Source organism: Canis lupus, chromosome 3 (genome assembly GCF_048164855.1).
Source record: "Canis lupus baileyi chromosome 3, mCanLup2.hap1, whole genome shotgun sequence".
In the NCBI taxonomy this organism is placed as follows: Eukaryota; Metazoa; Chordata; class Mammalia; order Carnivora; family Canidae; genus Canis; species Canis lupus.
The window spans coordinates 60,468,212-60,488,759 of record NC_132840.1 but is presented as its reverse complement, the minus strand read 5'-3'; the positions used below and the strand labels follow the sequence as shown (position 1 = coordinate 60,488,759).

Genomic DNA, 20,548 nt, shown 5'->3' with positions numbered 1-20,548 from the left:
CTGGGCCCAGGAGGCAGAATATGTTCTGGTTATCAAAGTGATTCTAATACTCACTAAACTTGGACACCAGTACTCTAGATGTTCTCTTCTGCCAACACGTACCTTGGCAATCTTACCCATATCTGTATGAGTATGCATGCATTTAGTTAGATCTACCACAACCAACTATATCCCACAAGAACCGGTTCTGCCTGTTGTATAATCTTCATCTGCCTTGAAAAGCTTACAATATTTCTTAAATGACTGTAATCATAAACAAATCCCAATTCAAACTCGATTCAAATTATACCTCTCCCTTTATTTTTAAAATTTATTTATTTGAGGGAGAGAATGAGTGAGAGAGGGAGAGAAGGAGCAGGGGGAAAGGGCAGATGGCAAAGGGAGCAGCAGACCCACCCCCACCCCCATGAGCAGGGAGCCCGATGCAGAACTCGATCCCAGGACTCTGAGATCATGACCTGAGCCAAAGGCAGACACTCCACTGACTGAGCCCCCCATGTGCCCCAAGTTATACCTTTCTGATAACATCCTTGAGATCTGCAGAATTCAGTTTTCCAAGTGGTTTTCCATGGGGAGGCAGTGGCTGTCCTGGGGCTGCCCTTGCTCCAGAGTTGTGTCGGGCTCCCCAGGTAACATAGAAACTGTCTGCAGAGACAAAAGTATGTGCTGTTTGTGATGACAGCATCAGGAAATACATGGCTCATAAATTATTTTTTAGTTAATCAGTCCAAATAAGAATCATCCCCAGTAATGTGAAAATAAATCCCCCTATGGTGTGCCTGTAGTTAAGACACAGAGACCTTACATTGTGATGTCAAGCTGTCCCTGCAAAGTAACTGGTGGTGTCAGCACGCTCCATCTCTCTCCCCAAATGAAGTATCCTCCTCCTACTTCCCCCACTACTCTCCTTTTGCCGCTTCTCCCTACTTCCCTCTCCTTCTCCACGATCTCCATATAAAATTGGCAACTGAAACTGAAAACTCTCTCTGAGAAAGAACACAGATTTATGAATACCATCAGGAGCCTTAATTTTGAAATAAAGGACAAATTAACTGAATTTTAATTAGAAAATAAACCCCCACACACACTTTCCTTAAATTTATCGACAGCAGCATCCCTGTAACAAGGATCATCTGTGGATGATCTTGGTCGGTCGGGAGACTCCACGAAGTGTCCTCCTCACCACATGCTCTGCTCAAGGGCAGCTTTAGCTTCATGCTCTTCTCTGTTCCCTGGCCACTGCTTTCCCTATACAACCAAACTTGTACTTTGGAACAACACTGCCAGAACTGCCAAGTCCAAATCCCCATCACGGTCCCTGCCCCATCATGACCTGGTACGCTTCTGACACTTGTATCCTCAGGTCTGTAGGACCAAACAAATCAAGCCACAACCACTACTCCTCAGTTTTCTGCTTATCCCTCTTGCTTTTATTTTCCCTGGGGTCTAAATTCAGTCCATTATTCTTTAATCCTAAACACTCGCCTTGAATTACTGAATCTTATTCTGTGGATTAAATTATCAACTACTTATATACCAAAACCTATTCACCTATTGGCAAGCCTCCCAAGCTCTAGTGTGGTCCCATACCTACCCTACAGACATACAATGAACACATAATGCTCATTCATTCAACACTCACCCGCCACACACCTGTGTCTGAGCACCACACTTCCTGTTAGAGAGAAGTAGTAGGAGAGAGGTGACTGCCGCCCTCACTAGTGCTACCACTTCCATGTTGCAGAGCTTCCCACTGCCTAAGAAGAAACAGCCAAACCCCCATCACGGCCCTTCGCAATCCACTCCACATATTCTTCCCTTGACTAGAAAGCCCTTCCCCTCTTGTTCACCTGATACAGCCATTCTTTAAGACACTATCATCACTCAAAAAATCTTAAATCTTAATTGTTCATCTAACAAAATATTTACAGGACTTAGAACACTGAACACTAGACAACTGATGAAAGAAAGCAAGAAATATCTGTGGACAGATATGTCATGTTCATGGATTGGAAGACTTGACGTAATGAAGATGTCAATTCTTCCACAACCAATAGAGTTAGTGCAATTTCTATCCAAGGCTTGGCAACATTATTTACAGATAGGATTATTCTAAAATATATAGAGAAAGGCCAAAGGAACTTAAATAGCTAAAATAATTTTTAAAAAGAAGAAGAAAGTAGAAGAAATCAGTCTACCCAATTTCAAGACTTATGTAGCTAAAGTAATCAAAACAGGGTGGTACTGGTGGAAAGACAGACATATAATTGATGGAACAGAACAGAGAACCTAAAAATATATTCATACAACAATTTTCAACTCAAGGAAAAGAAGTTCCCTTTTCAATAAATGGCACTGGACCAAGTGGACATCCACTTGCAAAGAAAGTGACCCCATGTCTCACTTTTTATACATAAATTAACTCAAAGTGGACCACTGACTTAAAACATAAAACTATAAAACTTTTAGGAAAGAATGTAGGAGAAAAGCTTCAAGAACTAGGACTAAATAGAGTTCTTAAACTTGACACCAATAGATCCTTAAAAAAAAAAATACTAACTTGTACTTGATAAAATATTTACCTGTGGGAGATCCTATTAAAAGGATGAAGAGATAAGCAACAGAGTGGAAGAGTATATTTGCAAACCATGTATTTAACAAAAAACTAGTATCTATAGTATATAAAGAACTCTCAAAACTCAATAAAAGATAAACCATCCAATTAGAAAATGAGCAAGATACACAAAGAGATATCACACTTTAAAGGACTTAGAGATAGCAAGCGAGCACACAAAAAGCTCACTAGCTGTCAGCAAAATGCAAAATAAAACCACAATGACCAATCAATACATAATTATCAGAGTGACTAAAATAAAAAAGAATGACAACAAATACTGGTAAGTATGCAGAGCAAATGGATTATGCACATATTGCTGATGGGAATGTAAAATGATACAGCCATTCTAGAAGAGCATAGCAGTGTGTTTTAAAACCAAGCACAGAAGTACATTACATCACTGCAATTGCACTCCTGAGCATTTATCCCAGAAAAACAAAAATTTATGTTCACACAAAAATCTCTACATAAACTGCTTATAGCAGTTTTCCTCCTAATAGTCAAAGACTGAAAATAACCCAGATGCTCTTCAACAAGTAAATAGTTCAAGAAATGGTAGTATATCTGAATACCCACTCTTCAATAAAAAGGAACAGGGGTGCCTAGGTGGCTAAGTGGTTGAGCCTTTGGCTCAGGTCATGATCCCAGGATTGTGGGATCAAGTTCTGCATTGGGCTCCCCAAAGGGATCCTGCTTCTCCCTGTGCCTATGTCTCTGCTTCTCTGCTTCTCTCATGAATAAATAAAATCTTAAAAAATAAAAATAAAAAGGAACAAACTACTGAAACTCACAGCCACCTGTGTATAACTCCAGGAACTATTCTGAATGAAAATAATATTCTTGAAATGGCAAGATGAAATACAGAACAGACTGGTGGTTTGTAGAGGAGTGGCTATGGCTATAGAAGGGCAGCAGGATAGATCTATGTGGTGATAGCCTGTGTACTAACAGTATCAATGTCAATATCCTGGTTGTTATGCTCCACCATAATTTTTCTAGGTGTTACCATTAGGAGAAACCAAGTAAGAAGTACATGTACTCTGTATGAATTCTTACAACCATATGTTAATGTATAATAATGGCAAAACAAAAAATTCATTTGTTTATTTCTATGTAACTCCTTCAAACCAAATTAGCTCTTCTACAAACCTAATATCTAGCATTTACCCCAAATATGTTCAGAAAAGTTATATTAATTGTAAAACACTTCACATTCTATTAGAATTACCAGTTTAACCATCTACTTACACAAATTTTCATGGCATCCAAACACATTAACAATAGTTATCTTTGTAAGCAAGGGCTTCATATCTGTATCTGCCACTGGATTACATGTTTCTTGAGCATAAGAATGTATCTAGCTTATTTTTAAGTCTTCCAAGATTACATTTTTTCTTAATAAATTAATATTCCACTATTGAAAATCATATTTGCCCGGGTATGACATATATCAAAACCTGTATTTTTAAAAAATGCAACCTTTCCTTGAAAAGTAAAATGGTGAAGAGAAAAAAAGCATGTATTTATTGAGTCCTATAAAGGAGACCTCAAAGATAACAAATTCTAGCGAATTCAGGTACCCAATCAGTCACTGACACTATCTAATGCCCCAAAAATATGCTACCTTCTTGCAAGAAGAAAGACTATTCAGGCAATTCTCAGACTGAGAAAGATGGTACCATTTAAGAAATGAAAGCTGTCCACACTAAAGCCAGCAAAGCTACAGGCCACACTGGCAAACCCTCACTCAGAACCAAGCCCACTCTGAACTATGGCCAAGGCTCTCTAGCATTTCATCCCACTTCAGCTTCTTCATCTCATTTCCCAATTCTGAAACTCAAGCAGGACCTAGAAAACTCCTGTCAATCTCAACATCTTTCTCACCTTCAAGATTCCTTTGGCCTATGCAACTTATGATGCTGCAGCCAATATCAAATCTGACAGCACACAACAGACAGAATAAACTATATGAAATATTTGTGAAGCCTACTTTCTGATAGAACAGAAACTCGGGACGCCTGGGTGGCTCAGCAGTTGAGTGTAATATAAATAATAGTGAAAGGGAATATAAGGGAAGGGAGAAGAAATGTGTGGGAAATATCAGAAAGGGAGACAGAACATAAAGACTCCTAACTCTGGGAAACGAACTAGGGGTGGTGGAAGGGAAGGAGGGCGGGGGGTGGGGGTGAGTGGGTGACGGGCACTGAGGGGGACACTTGACGGGATGAGCACTGGGTGTTATTCTGTATGTTGGTAAATTGAACACCAATAAAAAATTAATTTATTAAAAAAAAAGAACAGAAACTCATTTTGCAGCTTGAGAGCGGTTTAAGAAATACTTCCATGTTACAGTCTTGTATCAAAAGTCCTTTTGCCATGATGGTTTTCATATTACATGCACTACTCCCACAGCAGTTTTCAAAAGGCCAGCTGGTTGTTAAGCGGTAATAGTTGCAAATGCAACAAAGCTGCTTTGAATGAGTGGTGCTATGCTTTATTTGTCACAACAGTGGGTGAAGCTGGTGACAAGAGTACATAAGAAGTTCTATCCTAATGATATTATTTACTCTCAAGCAAAAATTAATTACAATTGAATATGGATTTTCCCAATGATCTTTAAATTTCACACACATACAGCTTAAAAAAAAACCTTTATTAGTAAAAATCCCTCAGGAAACATAATTTTGAATTGCAGATATAAAACCCTATGGCCTGAATCCAAGAAAACAATTATGGTCACTATATTTTATTCAGAACATAATTACTGAAATCTAGCAAAAAGTAAAGAGCAGCCCTTAAAGTAACAACAATATTAAAATTACCCAAACCTCTTATTTGCACAGAAATATGAAATCATGCTATTAGTAAGAAAAATAAGTTTACAGTTCTCATAGGATTTATATATTTACATAAACTCTGTAACTATATTACCTGCCATATTGTCTAATATATCTGAGCCCCAATCTCCTTGAAACACTGAGGTTAAAATGTTGTCAAATAAATGAAGTTCCTTTGCACCAACAATTTTATCACGAAATAAGCGCCGTGCTTCATAAGCTACGATTTCTAATACATAATCTAGAGGATGATTTGAGGATCCTAAAAAAGACAACATTTTCTTTAGTTGTAATAAAATTCAAACAACTTGTAGACGGTCTGTTTCAACATAATACCAGAAAGAAACAGAGAATAAGAATCTGCACACTGTCAGAATGGCATCAGATAAACACAAGAAAAGGGAAAAAAGGGAAAATTTAATGTGTTATTAAGTTTGTAAGTTGTTTAATTTAAAGGATATATTAAGCATTATTATCTCTAGTTGCTCAATATTTATTCCAAAAAGCATATTAAACATGAATAATGATTTTATTTTTCAAAATAAATTTTAACAGTGACAATCATAAATGGTTTAGAAGAAAAAACACATTGCTATAGTTTTAATATTAAGGTTTAAATTTAATACTAGTATTTAAATTTAATATATTTTAATTCTAATTTTTAAGCTACTATAACCAATTACAATACTCATTTAATATACCTATTACAAATAAAATAGACAATGCATGCACACGTGCACACACACACATACACACACAGTGGCATTCCAAAGAGAAGCAATTTGAAATCATGAAAGCAAAACTTACCTCCTTCTAAATCGTATCTGAATAAGCCAAGAACCCATTGGGTAAGGATGCAAGGAGTAAAGAAATAATGACTATAATCATCAACTGTAAATTTGGCTCGTACCTGAAAAAGAAAATACCGTAAACTGTCTACTTTATATATATATTTATAATGTATTTCCAAATGTAAAATGCTATAAATTTTTCAGTTACCACAGATTCACAGGAATGCCCAATTTCTACCAGTGAATAGAAACTGTATTTCAATAGAACTGATTTCCTTAGTTATACATTTTATCCATTTAAAAACACTAAGAGGGGTTGTTCATAGGCTTCAACAAACTGCCAAATCTGTCCAATAAAAAAATGAAATAAAAGGTTAAAAAGCCTGCTAAGCAGAAGAATTCAAGGAAGATGAACCCGAGCTTTATAAACATTGGTTGCAATTCCAAGGTACTCACAGGGCTAGGGAAGATATGTTTCCTAGTAGTAGGAGCTACAGAGCTATCTTGTATTCAGAAAGTCACTGAATTTCTAATGAACCAAAGTGCTAGTCCTTGCTATATAACCAGTGAGAGTCTATGCCTTCCTCTGCATGGACAGGACTGTTGTTCTCATTCTGGCCTTGATCACTTCACTTCTGAATTAATTTAGAAATTAATTAATGCTAACTTCTCTTTCCCCACTTCTATTCTGTAACTATAAAAAGCATCTACCACAAACACTTCCCTAACTTTCACATGCTATTTATCCCCTTTACCTAGGAAGATCTTTCCCCTCCAGCCTCTTTGTGAACTTCATTTTTCAAAACTCAGATCACATTTCGGACCTCCTGGGTGGCACAGTCAGTTGAGCATCCAAATCTTGATTTTGGCTCAGGTTGTGATCTCAGGGTCATGAGACAGAGCCCCACGTTAGGCTCCATGCTAAGCATGGAATCTGCTAGAGAGTCCTTCTTTCCCTCCATGCCCTCCTTGCCCGCCAATATGCTCTCTCTGAAATAAATCTTTTAAAACAAACTCAGAATTCATTTCACCTCCTCTTGACAACTACCACACAACAAAGTCACTTACTTCCTCTTCTGCACTATCTTCCTCTTCCTCTACCTCTTCCTCTTCTGCACTATCTCTGTGACTGCACATATTGTCACTGTAACACTGCTCACCACGCCATATTGATAGTTTATGTGACCAGGTTCCTCACTGGTCTGTAAAATTCCAGAAAACAGAGATTCAGTCATCTCTGTGTCCCTAGGACCAGCGCTAGAAAAGAAGGTACTGAAAAAATGTCCGTTGTGTCTTTACTGACTGTTTCCAAGCACCATCTCACTGATGCCCCATCAGTGATAAAGGAACTTGAGAAAATTTCTCAGAGGCAACAAGAAAGAAATAACCCTCAAAGATCATCTCTGGTTTAGAGTCTCGAAGACAGAATCTGATAGAAGTCAGGAGAAGGATCCAGGTTTGGAAAGAAGAGGAACATTCTAAATATGCTAAAATTTATTTGACAACAGAATAACCATCCAGCATTGATTCATTCATTCAATATTTACGGAGTATCTGTTAGAAATGGTGCTGGAAATTCAACACAGAGTCTCCGCCCTCAGGGAGCTTACTCTCAAGTAGAAAAGTCTAACCTACAAGATGAAAAGAAAGCCCAAGTGTCAACACAGGTCAGCATTACAGGTAGTCTTTTGGGAGTGAAACCAACAGACATGACAGTGACAGTATAAAGGAGTAAAAATATACCTGCTCATACACTTGGACCATAGATCCCGCTAAGAGAGAAATTTTCGATGAAGAGCCCCAAATGGAATGATTCTTCAGATTTTTATGTAGAACAGGTTCTAAATATGCTCCATAAATTGTCTGTAACTGCTCTCTCTCTGGGTAACTGGAAAGGGCATATGAGAAAACAATTGAAAAAACAATGTTCTAGATAATTACTTAATGTTCATTCACAGCAGTTCTCTAGCTATGCTGCTCTGTGGTCCGGACAACCCCCAGTTTACTAGGGATGAAAGCCAGGTTCCAGGGTCCCTACTCTGACCCTCTACTTATCTGATCCCAAATACTGAAACCCTAATGGAAGTTTCCAATAAAATCACTTAAAAACAAAATTGAAAACCACCGGTTTTTAGAAAGGACCAAAAGATGAATCTTAAGAAAAAGTATTTTAAGTAGAGCCTACCCACAGAGCAGTCATCCACCTTAGAACTATAAAAGTAGAACTAATCCAACAAATGATATTGACCTGTTTCTCTCAAGCCAAACTTGATTTCAATACAGCTTAATTGGTAGCTCTAACACTTCTGAAAGTACAATGTTAATAAATAGGTGCAATTAGCATGAAAGCATCAAAACAAGATAAGGCAAAACGGAACAGAGGCCATCTCCATAAAATGTACAAAGTCCTTGCAACAATCATAGACCACGGAGATGGATCTGTCAGGACAAATGCTGTCACCCACAAACATGATCTGACTCTACCTTGTGCATGTTTACCTGTTTGTCTTCATAAAATTTGATAGTATTTTTGTTTTATGAAACCCATATTTAAATCCATCATTTAGATTCCTGATACTGACATTTTAGAACAGAGATGATACAAAATAATTGGGTCTTATTTCTAATATGAAGCACTAACGCCTTTTTCACCCTAAATTACTGCCTAAAATTTAGAAAGGGCAAGGAAAAAAAACAGAACTTAAGTTTAACTATTTTTATATTCTTCATTATAAAGAAATATCATTAATGGGTACCTTTAATAAAATTCAAATATAGAAGACATGTCCCTACATTTTAAAAACAATTAAAAATGCTACGATACATACTCCACAGCACAAATGCGAACGATGGAAGTGAATCTGGTGGTCAGCTTGTGTCTTCCGAGCCTTCCTCCAGCTGACATAGATGCCACAATCTGAATATTCTCTAAACCAACCCATTCCAAATTTTCATCATAAAATCCTTGATATGACAATACCTTTTTGAAAATAAACGTATTTTAAACGTTTTAGGCTTAGGGTTTTCTAATAGTGATATAAAATACTTTCGCATAAAATTCGTTTCCAAATACAATCATCCTCCTTTACCTAACTCAAAAATTTAAGATTCAAATTTGCATTAAATGCTTGTAATATTGAAAAATAATACTTCTTTGGGATGCCTGGGTGGCTCAGCAGTTGAGCATTTGTCTTCAACTCAGGGCATGAATCCAGGATCTGGGATTGAGTCCCACACTGGGCTCCTTGCAGGGAGCCTGCTTCTCCTTCTGCCTATGTCTCTGCCTCTGTGTCTTTCGTGAACAAATAAAATCTTTTTTTTTTTTTTTAGATTTTTTTTTATTTTTATTTATTTATGATAGTCACAGAGAGAGAGAGAGAGAGAGAGAGAGAGAGAGGCAGAGACATAGGCAGAGGGAGAAGCAGGCTCCATGCACCGGGAGCCCGACGTGGGATTCGATCCCGGGTCTCCAGGATCGCGCCCTGGGCCAAAGGCAGGCGCCAAACCGCTGCGCCACCCAGGGATCCCATAAAATCTTTAAAAGAAAAAGAATACTCTTCAAGACTCTGCATTCAATTAATGTTAGCTGAATTACCCTCATTTTTTTTTTAACCCTCATTTTAAAGTGCTTTTCTGTCAGGGCACCTGGGTGGCTCAGTGGTCGAGCATCTACCTTTGGTTCAGGGCATGATCCTGGGAGCCTGGGATTAGGTCCTGTATCAGGCTCCCTGCAGGGTGCCTACGTCTCTACCTCTGTGTATCTGTCATGAATAAATAAAATCTTTAAAAAGAATAAAAATAAATAAACATTTTCTCTCTAATAAACATTAAAATCCAATGACAGTATAAATCTACCAGCAATTAGAGGAAAAAAATGAAAGAAATAAGTAAAAATATAAGGAAAATATTTTGGTTTCCTTCTGTGAGTATTTCATCATATTCTAGAGTCACACAGTAAAGCTAAATTTGAACCTGTATAAACATAACAGACTCTAATTTAGAATCTAGTGATGCAAACCACATAAAGCAGTATAATCTCGCACAGGGACAGAATGTGTAGTCTCCAACTTTTCCCTTTATACAGGCCAAGAGCAGGGTGATGAGCTAAGGAAGCCCAACAGGGTCCTGACTGAGGAGGTCTCTCTGCTCTCTAAAAATGCATACCCAGAAAAATGAAGCAAAAGTTCTCCCAAGCCCCACATCATCCCCAACTCCTGCTTTCCTCCTATGTTAGAAATAAAGGACAGGAAGTAAGTGCAGGGTGAAGGCTGTTTTCACTCTTCCTGTTGTGGATCCTCCCGACAGACTGCTGACTGCCACAGGGAAGGACTTCAAGGAAAGCAGCCTTGCGGGGGCACCCAGCGGGCTCCATCAGTAGAGTATGTGACTCTGGATTCGAGATCGTGAACTGGAGCCCTGGGCTGGGTGCAGAAATTACTTAAAAATAAAATCTTTTACAAAAAGAAGGAAGAAAGTAACCGAGAATAAACTTACTACATGCCTCAAGAAGTAGTGAGTACTCTATGGCATGTATTCATGTATTCATGCGAGTTGAATACATGCCATAGAGAAAACTGATGCTAAGGAGGAAGGCAGATTTTCTGTCCAAAGGTAATGAAATTCCACTTTTCCCAATGATATCATAACACTTCAAGGAAGAAGACTCACCTGTTGCAGGAAAGCAACCAAAGTACTGGTACCCCATTTATCAAGCTTGGGCAGGTTGATATCTTTCAAGTAAAGGACGAGTCTTTCACAGTCTTTGGGTCTATATACTCGACCAGTGTTGGTAGTGATGACCATGCAAGTCTGGCTAAGCTTCTGCAGGAGATGTCGAGACGTAGTCTGCGCACTACAGTGAACCGTAGCGATCTGCGTGGACCGGAGCTGGGAAAAGGCATACCTAAGCAGCATCCTATGAAAGATGGAGGACATCAACTTTGAAAATACAACAAATAAAATCCTGTTTATATCCAATATAAAATCTCTATTTCATAAATATTTCAGTTTCTAAATTATGTGTAATGATGTTTAAGAGCAAAGTGGTAAACATGGACATGACTTAACAGATAACTTTCTAATTTTTACAATATAAAAAAATTCATATTTTAAGGCATTCTTGGGACTCATTCAGCAAAATGATTCTTGGAACTCAGACAGAAATAACTGGATAAAGTACATATGAAAGATACCAGCTGTTTTCCCATGGCTGAAGGACATATTTTAAATTACTAAGTACTCCGAGTTAAAAAAAAAATTAATATGATTTTTTAGAATTTTTAAATTACAACTAAAAATGTGAAATCATGTCTCCTTTATCTCCAGAACCTACACTCAGGAGGCACCATAAACAGGCTGAATTACAGATATAAAAGTTATTTTAAATAGAAAGCTAACTTCAAGATGCATTTTTTATAACAAAGGCAATTTGTGAGTGTATCTAAGGTATTCAGTTTTTGTTGGGATTGTATGCACATTTTCTTTTGAAGCATATCTTTCTCAGATTGTTCTCTTTCCATTAGAAAACACAATCTGGCAGGAAAAAAAAAAGACATATTATTTTTACTAGTGACAATTGAAAGAGACCTTCATGAAAATGTAAATGCTACTTCAACTGAAAGAAAGGTAACAGAGCCATTAAATTACTTTAAGAGAGGAGAGTATAAACTCACAGTATATACCCGAACCAATAATTTTCTGCTCTTACCCTTTGCCACATCCTTCTGGTCCAACAAGAATAAATGGCTGTTTAGTATCAGAACTTAACCACGGTTTAAAATAATCCAGACCTCGCTGCATGTCAGGAATCTGAATGACAGGGAGAGTTTGGCCATTATTGAAATCATCAGCAGTCAAGTTTTCTGGCTTCTTCAGCACATAAGATGCTAATCGTCTTCGACTCTGATCATAGTAGGTGTCCATTGGTTTGTGAGGGTCTGGAGGAGACTCTTGTGCCCAATTAAAAACCTGTAGAGGAAAAAGTTGTGATAGGTTTTCACATACTCCAAACAAGAGTATATGAAATTTTAATTCTTCAAAGTCAATGTCCCAAAGTCAATCATCTTAGTCCAAAAAAATTCTATGCTAAACCTACTAAATATCTTTTATAATTAAAGCAACACCCTATGTCAAATATTATTATCTAAATGATTATTTAAGCAAATAAATAAAAGTCATCTAGTTTGTGCATACACCAAATACATCTAACTTTTAAATGAGTTTTAATGAACACTGAATTACTGATTCCACAGTTTAGGAACCTAAGACCCTTCATCCCCACCATATGCGAGTCCTGCCTATTATGGTGGTACCACCACTGCTCTTGAGCTGCTCTTCTTCTAACATGGAAAACTTGATATCTGCACAGATATAAATCAGAGTTCACTCGATGCTAACCTTCAATACCTTGCCTCTGAGCTATGGCATGAGAACATCTGCTCAAAAGCAGCATAGGATCTGGCATCGAGTGGCAATGAGAAGCATCTGACAACAGGGACAACACAATGGCCATGGAAAGAGAAGCAGCATAGAAAAAGCCATACATGATGGTACCAAAAAAAGAAACATGATATAAATGCAGAACCATGATGTAGGAGCCAACCCAGAGAAATGCATGTTCAATGTTTTCAACAGAAGCCAACAAGACAAAATTCTTTAATATATATGATTTAGTTTTATTAACTTGGCTGAACTATACCTTTACATTTATTAAAGAAAATGTTTTATAGTGATTAATCCATCCTAGCATTCCTAACTGGTTAAATAAATGACTAAAAATATGTATTATTCTAAAATTAAAAATGAGTAATTATATATATTCATATGGCTAAGTAGTTTGAAAAGTGTCTAACAAAATTATAGTCCACCCTAGAGCCAATTAAAACATTATATAATTTTAATATCATAAAATACCATAAAGAAGTTCAAAGGATAAAATAAGTACATATATTCAAATACATTACTATATTAAGTGCATAATTCCAATATTAAAAAGTTCTATATCTTACAGTTACAATCACCGTATTTTAGCAATTAAGAGTCAATGAAAATTAAAGGAAAATGTTGACTGAATATAGGTTTTAGTGTGCATCACCTCTTTGGTGAATTCCAGACGTGACTTCATGTTCAGATTTCCACCAAGTCCCCGAATGAGATTAATAATAAATTGGTCATGATTTTCACATCCATGAAGATGTGACAAACCGTTCATCACAGTCCCAACCAAGCTTGTTTCAACCACATAGTCATTCTGTTGATTAAAATCCATGGTACAGACAAAAAACAAATAGTAAACCATGAACACAGAAACATATTTACATTCACATATCTTTTCAAGTATGATTGTTAAATGTAAAAGCTTACGTCTGAGGAAGCAAAAGAAGGGTAAGCTTAAGTCAGAGAGGTAGATAAAGGCCAGAGTATGCAGAATTACATAGGCCATGATAAGGAGTGTAAATTTTATTTTCACTACTTTTAAAGTGTTTTTTTTTTAAGATTTTATTTATTCAAGATAGAGAGAGAGAGAGAGAGAGAGAGGGGCAGAGACACAGGCAGAGGAAGAAGCAGGCTCCATGCAGGGAGCCCGATGTGGGACCCGATCCCGGGTCTCCAGGATCATACCCCGGGCCGAAGGCAGCACCAAGCCACTGGGCCATCGGGGCTGCCCTAAAGTGTTTTTAAGTAAGAGAGTAAAATGATCCAATTCACATTTTTTTAAAAAATCACTCTGCCTGCATAAAAAAAATATTTTTAAAGGGTAGGAGAAATGCGATGAAGAGTAGGAAAAAGGAAGGAATGAGTAGAAGAAATCCAACTGCTAGGCCATGCTAAAGAGTTCTAGGCTTTAAAGGCAAGATAAAGGAAATCCTCGTATTTTCTTCTACATTGTCTAATTTGCTAAATTGATAAAAGAAGGTAAAGCTCTAGTTATAAATAAAATTGACATTTGGTTAGAGAGTCCATTACACATATCTCCCAGAATCTGAACACAGTGAACAAAGTACAAAATAAGAAGGAAGGAAGCCTCAATACATAAAAAAAAAAAAATCTTAAATTAAAAAAATAATTAAAAATTCAAACAATCACAGGGACCTGACCTCAAAATAGTTTCCAGCTGACTTTTGGTACATCCACTCTATGGCTTGATCACCTTATTCTGTCATCATGTCTACACTCACAAACCTCTGTGTATCCCACCTATTGTTATACTTCTCTAACATTAACAGCATCCAAGTAGATGACCTCAAAGTACTTATACTGGAGCACCTAGCTGGCTCCATATATTTTATATTACTGAAATAACCACATATCCAGGAGCTACGACGTAGGCAGCAGGTACTACGCTCATTCATGCATTACTCCACTAGCACAATGGGTTTTGAGGATACACCAAAGGGTGGTCCTTGCCCTTCAGGAGCTGAGAGCAGCATGCATGCAATTATTTCAGAAAGAAGGAGAGCAGAGCACTCCATTAGACTGGAGGGAGTGCTTCGTTCCCTGAGGCCCCCAGGGAAACCTATGTCATTAACATCCCATCCCTCAACATTCTCTATCTCCTCATCTTTTATCCTTACTAAAGTGAGGAAAAGTTGAGAAAACTGAAGTGAGATCTCCATTTCTTGGTAAAACTTATTCAATCTCCAAGTAGTAACCAATAAATCAAGTTCAGATGAGCAATCAGATACTTCCGAAAAGTACCTTCACTGCTTATTATTTACTCTATTTTTATGTTTATGTTTCTCCTAAAACCAAGGACATAAAAAACAAATAGCTGAAAATCATATACAACATCTAAAAACCCCTCCACTGTCTTCCAGGCATGTGAAATTTCTCTTCACACTTCAGATTCAAAATTCAGTGTGATCACCTTTTAAACTCTCCTGGAAGACAGCAGTACTTTCTTCATCCAATTCTGATTATCTTTTCACATTCCATTTTTCTCCATTAGGCAGGCTCTTCCCATGGAAGGAGACTGTCCTGTGAATGTCCACCTTCAAGTCTTGTCTAGTGTCACGTTTGATACGTATATGAGATATTGAATTCATGTTTTGGTTATCCAAAACATCCACAGATGTTCTTAATAATATTGTAAATAACTCATTATACTTTTTCTCCTTTAGTATTAACTTGGCATTGTTTTTTATCATGAAATATAAACAGGCATTTATTGCCAGAGAAATGTGACAGCAAGATGATTTTGCTAGTAAAAATGGGAGATTCTGGGCACATGGGTTGCTCAGTGGTTGAGCATCTGCCTTTGGCTCAGGTCCTGAGATTGAGTCCTGCATCAGGCTCACTGAGGGGAGCCTACTTCTCCCTCTGCTTAGGTCTCTGTCTCTGTGTCTCTCTCATGAATAAGTAAATAAAATCTTAAAATAAAAAAAAGGGGGGGGGGAGATTCCACTCTTCAAGATTTGTAGGTAAGCAGCGTGCAATATTGTAAGAGAAATGAAGTGTTTTAAGACACCATAATAAAAAGTTAAGCCAAGACAAAGAGCAGGATAGCAATGAGGACGCCTACCTCTCACTCCACCCCCAGATTCTGGCTGAGATCCACTAAAAGGCAGCTATATCTAGGCAACACTCTCCATCACCTTAATTCTGGCCTAAATAATTATTAAATATTATGGCTAACTCACCTGCTTCAGAACCCACTGTAAAGCTTTTTCAAAGTAATCTCCAATCCAGTTTTCAATATTATCCCTATAATTAGGAGGCTGATTCTTCAACCAAGATTTTATCAGAGAATGGAGATCTGTCTCTTCATCACTGAAACAGATTAATAAGCATGTAAGAAATTACTTTGGAAGATACAGTCAACTTACTTTCAAAATTAATTTCTGCTCCAATAGACATTATTATACACTTTTATAGCTGCTAGTATATAAGAGTGGACTTCAGTTATTTCTCTACATATACGTATATATTAGTTACATATATAGACACACACATACATGTCATTTTCTGTAAAAGAAATTTCATCTATATTATAAACAAATTAAAGAGGAACTAAATATATACAGGTTGTTCAAGAAGTGGTCTAAATCCTTAGGACTAGAGAAATAGAGAGCCCCAAGTCCCAAGTTTAGACTTACTGAAACAAAATCTTCACTTCAACAAAATCCCTGGGTGTTTCAAAAACACAGTAGAGTTCAAGGACAGCTGTACCTTTTTTTTTTTTTTTTTAAGATTGTATTTATTTATTCGAGAGAGGCAGAGACACAGGCAGAGGGAGAAGCAGGATCCATGCAAGGAGCCTGATGTGGGACTTGATCCTTGGACTCCAGGATCACGCCCTGAGCCAAAGGCAGACATTCAACTGCTGAGCCACCAGGCGTCCCAGGACAGCTGTATCTTAATACAGATCTTTAAAAATATGTTTTCTTCTTTTCTATCCCAAAAAAAGTCAACTACCTAAATTCTCATGCCACTATTAAAACTCAAAGATCTTTGTGAAGTAAAATAGAATTATTTAGCAAAGCACCTAATTACATGAGTAACATCCAATGACTGAAATGAAATATAATAGTGACATCTTATTTAAAATTATACTTAAATAATTACCAAAAAATATGGCAAAAACAACTCATAGGTTAACAATTTTAGAAGTGACAAGGGCTCATGATTTTGCCACTTCCTTCCTATTCTCTACCACTATTTTGTAGCAACACTAGTAACTACTGAGCCCTTGAATTTCTCTTCCCACATTTTATCCAGGCTAAAAAGGTAAAGAAAAATGGAACAGTCAGAGGTAAAAATGTAAATTCCATTAGATCAGTTCAAGTCAAACAAATCAAAGACACTAAGCCCCTGCAGAATAGACTTTGTTGTCAATGGTATGTCCCCAATGTCTTGGCAACTATACATCTTGCTTCATCTAAGATGATCCTGCTTTATACCAGCTGTCCCAGCATTAACAGCATTCCCTTTCACTATTAAAAGGTCCTCATTTGGCCTATAACATAGCAAATGCTCAACAAATGTCTGCTGAAGAAATGAAACCTAAAACCAAGTTATAAGCTAATCAAAAGCAGCTCAAAATGTTACCACGTATTTGTGTCTGTATTTTACATGCAATCATATATTTGCCACACCTCTCATGAACCATATCTGGTTCACCAACAATTTTTAAATCCTGTGCAGCAAGATGTGGTCTTTCTGCTAAATATCCATGGCACTCTACTTACAATTTATGTCACTTATAGTCTACCATGTGTTGTAATTGTTACATTTATTTTATCTCCTCTACTTGAAAGGATGCTCTATAAAGACGAGTCCTCCGTGTTAGTTTTACCCATTTCTTGCTCTGGCTCTCCTAAAATGCTTAACTTAAAGTTATATACATAATAGGCATTCAATAAATGTAAACATTTAGTTATAAACTTTCCTTGTATCATATTTTTCTCACAAGATTATAAGAATATGTTGAACAGAGAAGACAAATTGTGTGAGATACAGCTACAAAATTTATAAACAATGCTATGTTTTTTAATAATACCTTAAAGTATTAATTGGAGTTCATGGCTATTTAGTATAAATGTTCCCTAAAATACTATCAAAAAGCAAGCATTAATTTTGGAAACATTCTGAGCCAACTTGATAATACTATCATGTGTCATACAACACCAAAAATAGCCTGAAACGGCTCTAAAAGAGTAGGGCTCTTTATATAGACAAGTATCAAACTCTAAAACATCCACTCAAAAAGCAAAAGAAAAATAATTACTCATTTTGGAAAATGAAATTGGCTACAATGTCTACATTCTGGCATGAGACTATGAAACATGATATCTAAAATTGGTTTATTCTTCATTTTTTCCCTCTTAAGCCTCTTCCAAATATCCTAAGAAAATAAACATTAAGTAAAAAGGTTTCCAATTTGTTCAAAGAAAGGTCACTCCATAGGACCTGTTAATCCTAGGTTGGCCCTTCTGTGATTAAACTATTGCTACTTAGTTTTAGATTATTAGCCTCCAGTTCATAACCAGTGGGTTCACTTCTCTGCAGTGGTAACATTTAAACAAAAGTAAGAGGAAAAACAAAACAACTAAATACTTGCTGTCTCACTGATGCAAACATAGTAATAGGACTAAACACTGAAACAATTAAATAAACTGAAATAAAACAGCTACTCTCTGAACAAAGTAAAACCTAACAGAAGTTAAAATGAGGAAAACATACATCATTCATACACTTATTTCACTTAGCTATGAAACCAAAGTAGTAACTAAATATTCTAACATAATATACACAAGTGCTCTGATGGTTACCTAAGAAAGATCATTCCCATTCTAGATATTGTGGCTGGCGAAGCACAACTTAAATCATGAGTTTCAAATACAAAGTTCACATTCAGGCCGAACTGAATCCTCTCTCCGCTGGGCATAGTGAGGAGTCGATTGTCATCCAGAACAGAATTCAGAGACTCTATCCATTCAGGGTCAATATCACCATCACATATTATCCATGAGCTCACATCTGTTTTCAAAACGAACGTGGAGGTAAAACAAAAATATATCCAGTAATAACAACTAAAAATAAGGAATAAAATACTCATTCCTTACTCTTTAGAAGTAATTTCCACTAAGTGTTATTTTCTATCCCTGCCCATGAATATAAAGAACTAAAGTAGAACACGCTGAAATTTTCCATGTGAAAGTGCACTACAACCATGCCCGAGAACCACAAGCAATCCTGGCTCAAGCAGCTGAAGACTCACTCATATGCCATGTGGTAATGCCAAACTGGTCCACAAGTACACAGAACTGGGATCTCAAAATGAAAAATTTTTGCCATGTCTTTAGAGTTCTAAACCTTTCACTCACTGGCTTAGAAAAACAACTATTAATTGTGACCTAATAAAAAGTAGGAAGTCTTCTCAGATTCTGGCCAAAAATCCTTTTAAACACCAAGCCAAAAAACTGAGACCAAGAAGACTACTGTTTTATGACTTAAATTTTCAAAATTACTCAAACTACTGTATTCCAACTCATGAGTTAAAACTGTTCAGACACACAATTTTAACCCCATATAAAGTGTCATCTTATTTATGAGGCACTACAATATCACCAGCGAAGAGTTCCTATATTTTCAGTGAATTAATCTCATTGTGAATTACAATTTACCCAGATCACTTTGTTTCTATTATAATAGAAGTTCCCATATAGTAGAGACCAAAATGATAGCACATCTTGGGCCCCTCTAAAGTAAAATATCAATGCACATCATTTACAAGGCAGTTTATGGTCACGTATGAGGCTTAAGGACACATTAGAGACAAGTTCCATCATCCTCTAAAGGTTATTAAGTAAAGTAATGAGGCACAAAACACAGACCAACCTTGAGGTTCTCGAACTACTTGCCGAGCACTATTTGTCAAAACGCCATCAGACCATTCCCTCGTATCCATGTCAATATGGCCTAACAGCTGGTGTCTCGGCATAGCTTTGGGGTTCATGGTATACTGCTTGACCACTCTGCCAGTCCTACACAGTGCCGCCCTTAACATCCTCCACAGGGTTGACTTCCCAGCACCACTTGGACCAACAATGACAACGCCCATTCTTTGGCGTAACTGTTCGTACAATTCCAAGGCCTTCTTGATCTAGTAGAAAACAAGCATGTATATTATGGTCTATAATCAAACACAGTTCTCTTCTCCTTCTGTAACAGTTGTTCTACTCCAAACATATAAAACGAAAGCCTCTGATTTCTTCGGTGAAAGATACAGCCTTAAACAAAATAATGCCTAAATAAATCCAAGCATATTTACACTGTAATATTTAACCCCAATATTTCTTTAAAAGAAACAAGTATACTTTCCAAGTCATTTGACAATATGTACATCATTTTTCTTTATTAATTCACATATATTATTCACGTGTTGATTCATGCATTTATATCCTGTATCTCTCAAAAAACAACAAAAAAAAAAACCTGAGGGAAAATGTTCATCTTTGAACATGTACTTGTGATACATTAAAAAAAAAAAAAAAAAAGCTACTAAAAAGAATTTCTCCTAAGAAATTGTCAAAGTCAAACAATCATATGTAATCAATTATCAAAAACATATATGATGGATCTACTATGGGCAAGGCTCTGTAACATGCACTAGGAATAAAATGATAAGCAAAAATAGACATGAGTTCCACCTTCCATGAACACTCTTATCTGGTGGGCAAAGATCAGTATTAGTCACATATAAGATTAAGCATTAATAAGTACATGTAAGTAAAGTAATGGAAACACAGCAAGGAAACCCCATCTGGACTCAAAGATCAGGGAAGGCTTCCCTGTGTAAGTGA

The 20,548-nt window shown here is 36.7% G+C and overlaps 1 protein-coding gene across 8 annotated transcripts in view; it reads right to left on the bottom strand.

The window, feature by feature from the left end:
- Positions 1-20,548, bottom strand: part of DYNC2H1 (dynein cytoplasmic 2 heavy chain 1) — a 341,068-nt gene that overhangs the window by 257,926 nt on the left and 62,594 nt on the right. For all 8 annotated transcript variants that reach the window (XR_012028538.1, XM_072821767.1, XM_072821765.1 and 5 more), the window contains exons 38-48: positions 19,584-19,848; positions 18,515-18,722; positions 15,884-16,013; positions 13,339-13,494; positions 11,953-12,212; positions 10,914-11,160; positions 9,074-9,225; positions 7,989-8,133; positions 6,262-6,364; positions 5,549-5,716; positions 515-645 (exon numbers count right to left, since the gene is read on the bottom strand). Coding sequence is in view for 7 of the 8 variants with exons in the window: in XM_072821767.1 (XP_072677868.1) it covers positions 515-645; positions 5,549-5,716; positions 6,262-6,364; positions 7,989-8,133; positions 9,074-9,225; positions 10,914-11,160; positions 11,953-12,212; positions 13,339-13,494; positions 15,884-16,013; positions 18,515-18,722; positions 19,584-19,848 (1,965 nt within the window). In the remaining variant the exon portion in view is untranslated. The remainder of the gene's footprint in view (positions 1-514; positions 646-5,548; positions 5,717-6,261; positions 6,365-7,988; positions 8,134-9,073; positions 9,226-10,913; positions 11,161-11,952; positions 12,213-13,338; positions 13,495-15,883; positions 16,014-18,514; positions 18,723-19,583; positions 19,849-20,548) is intronic.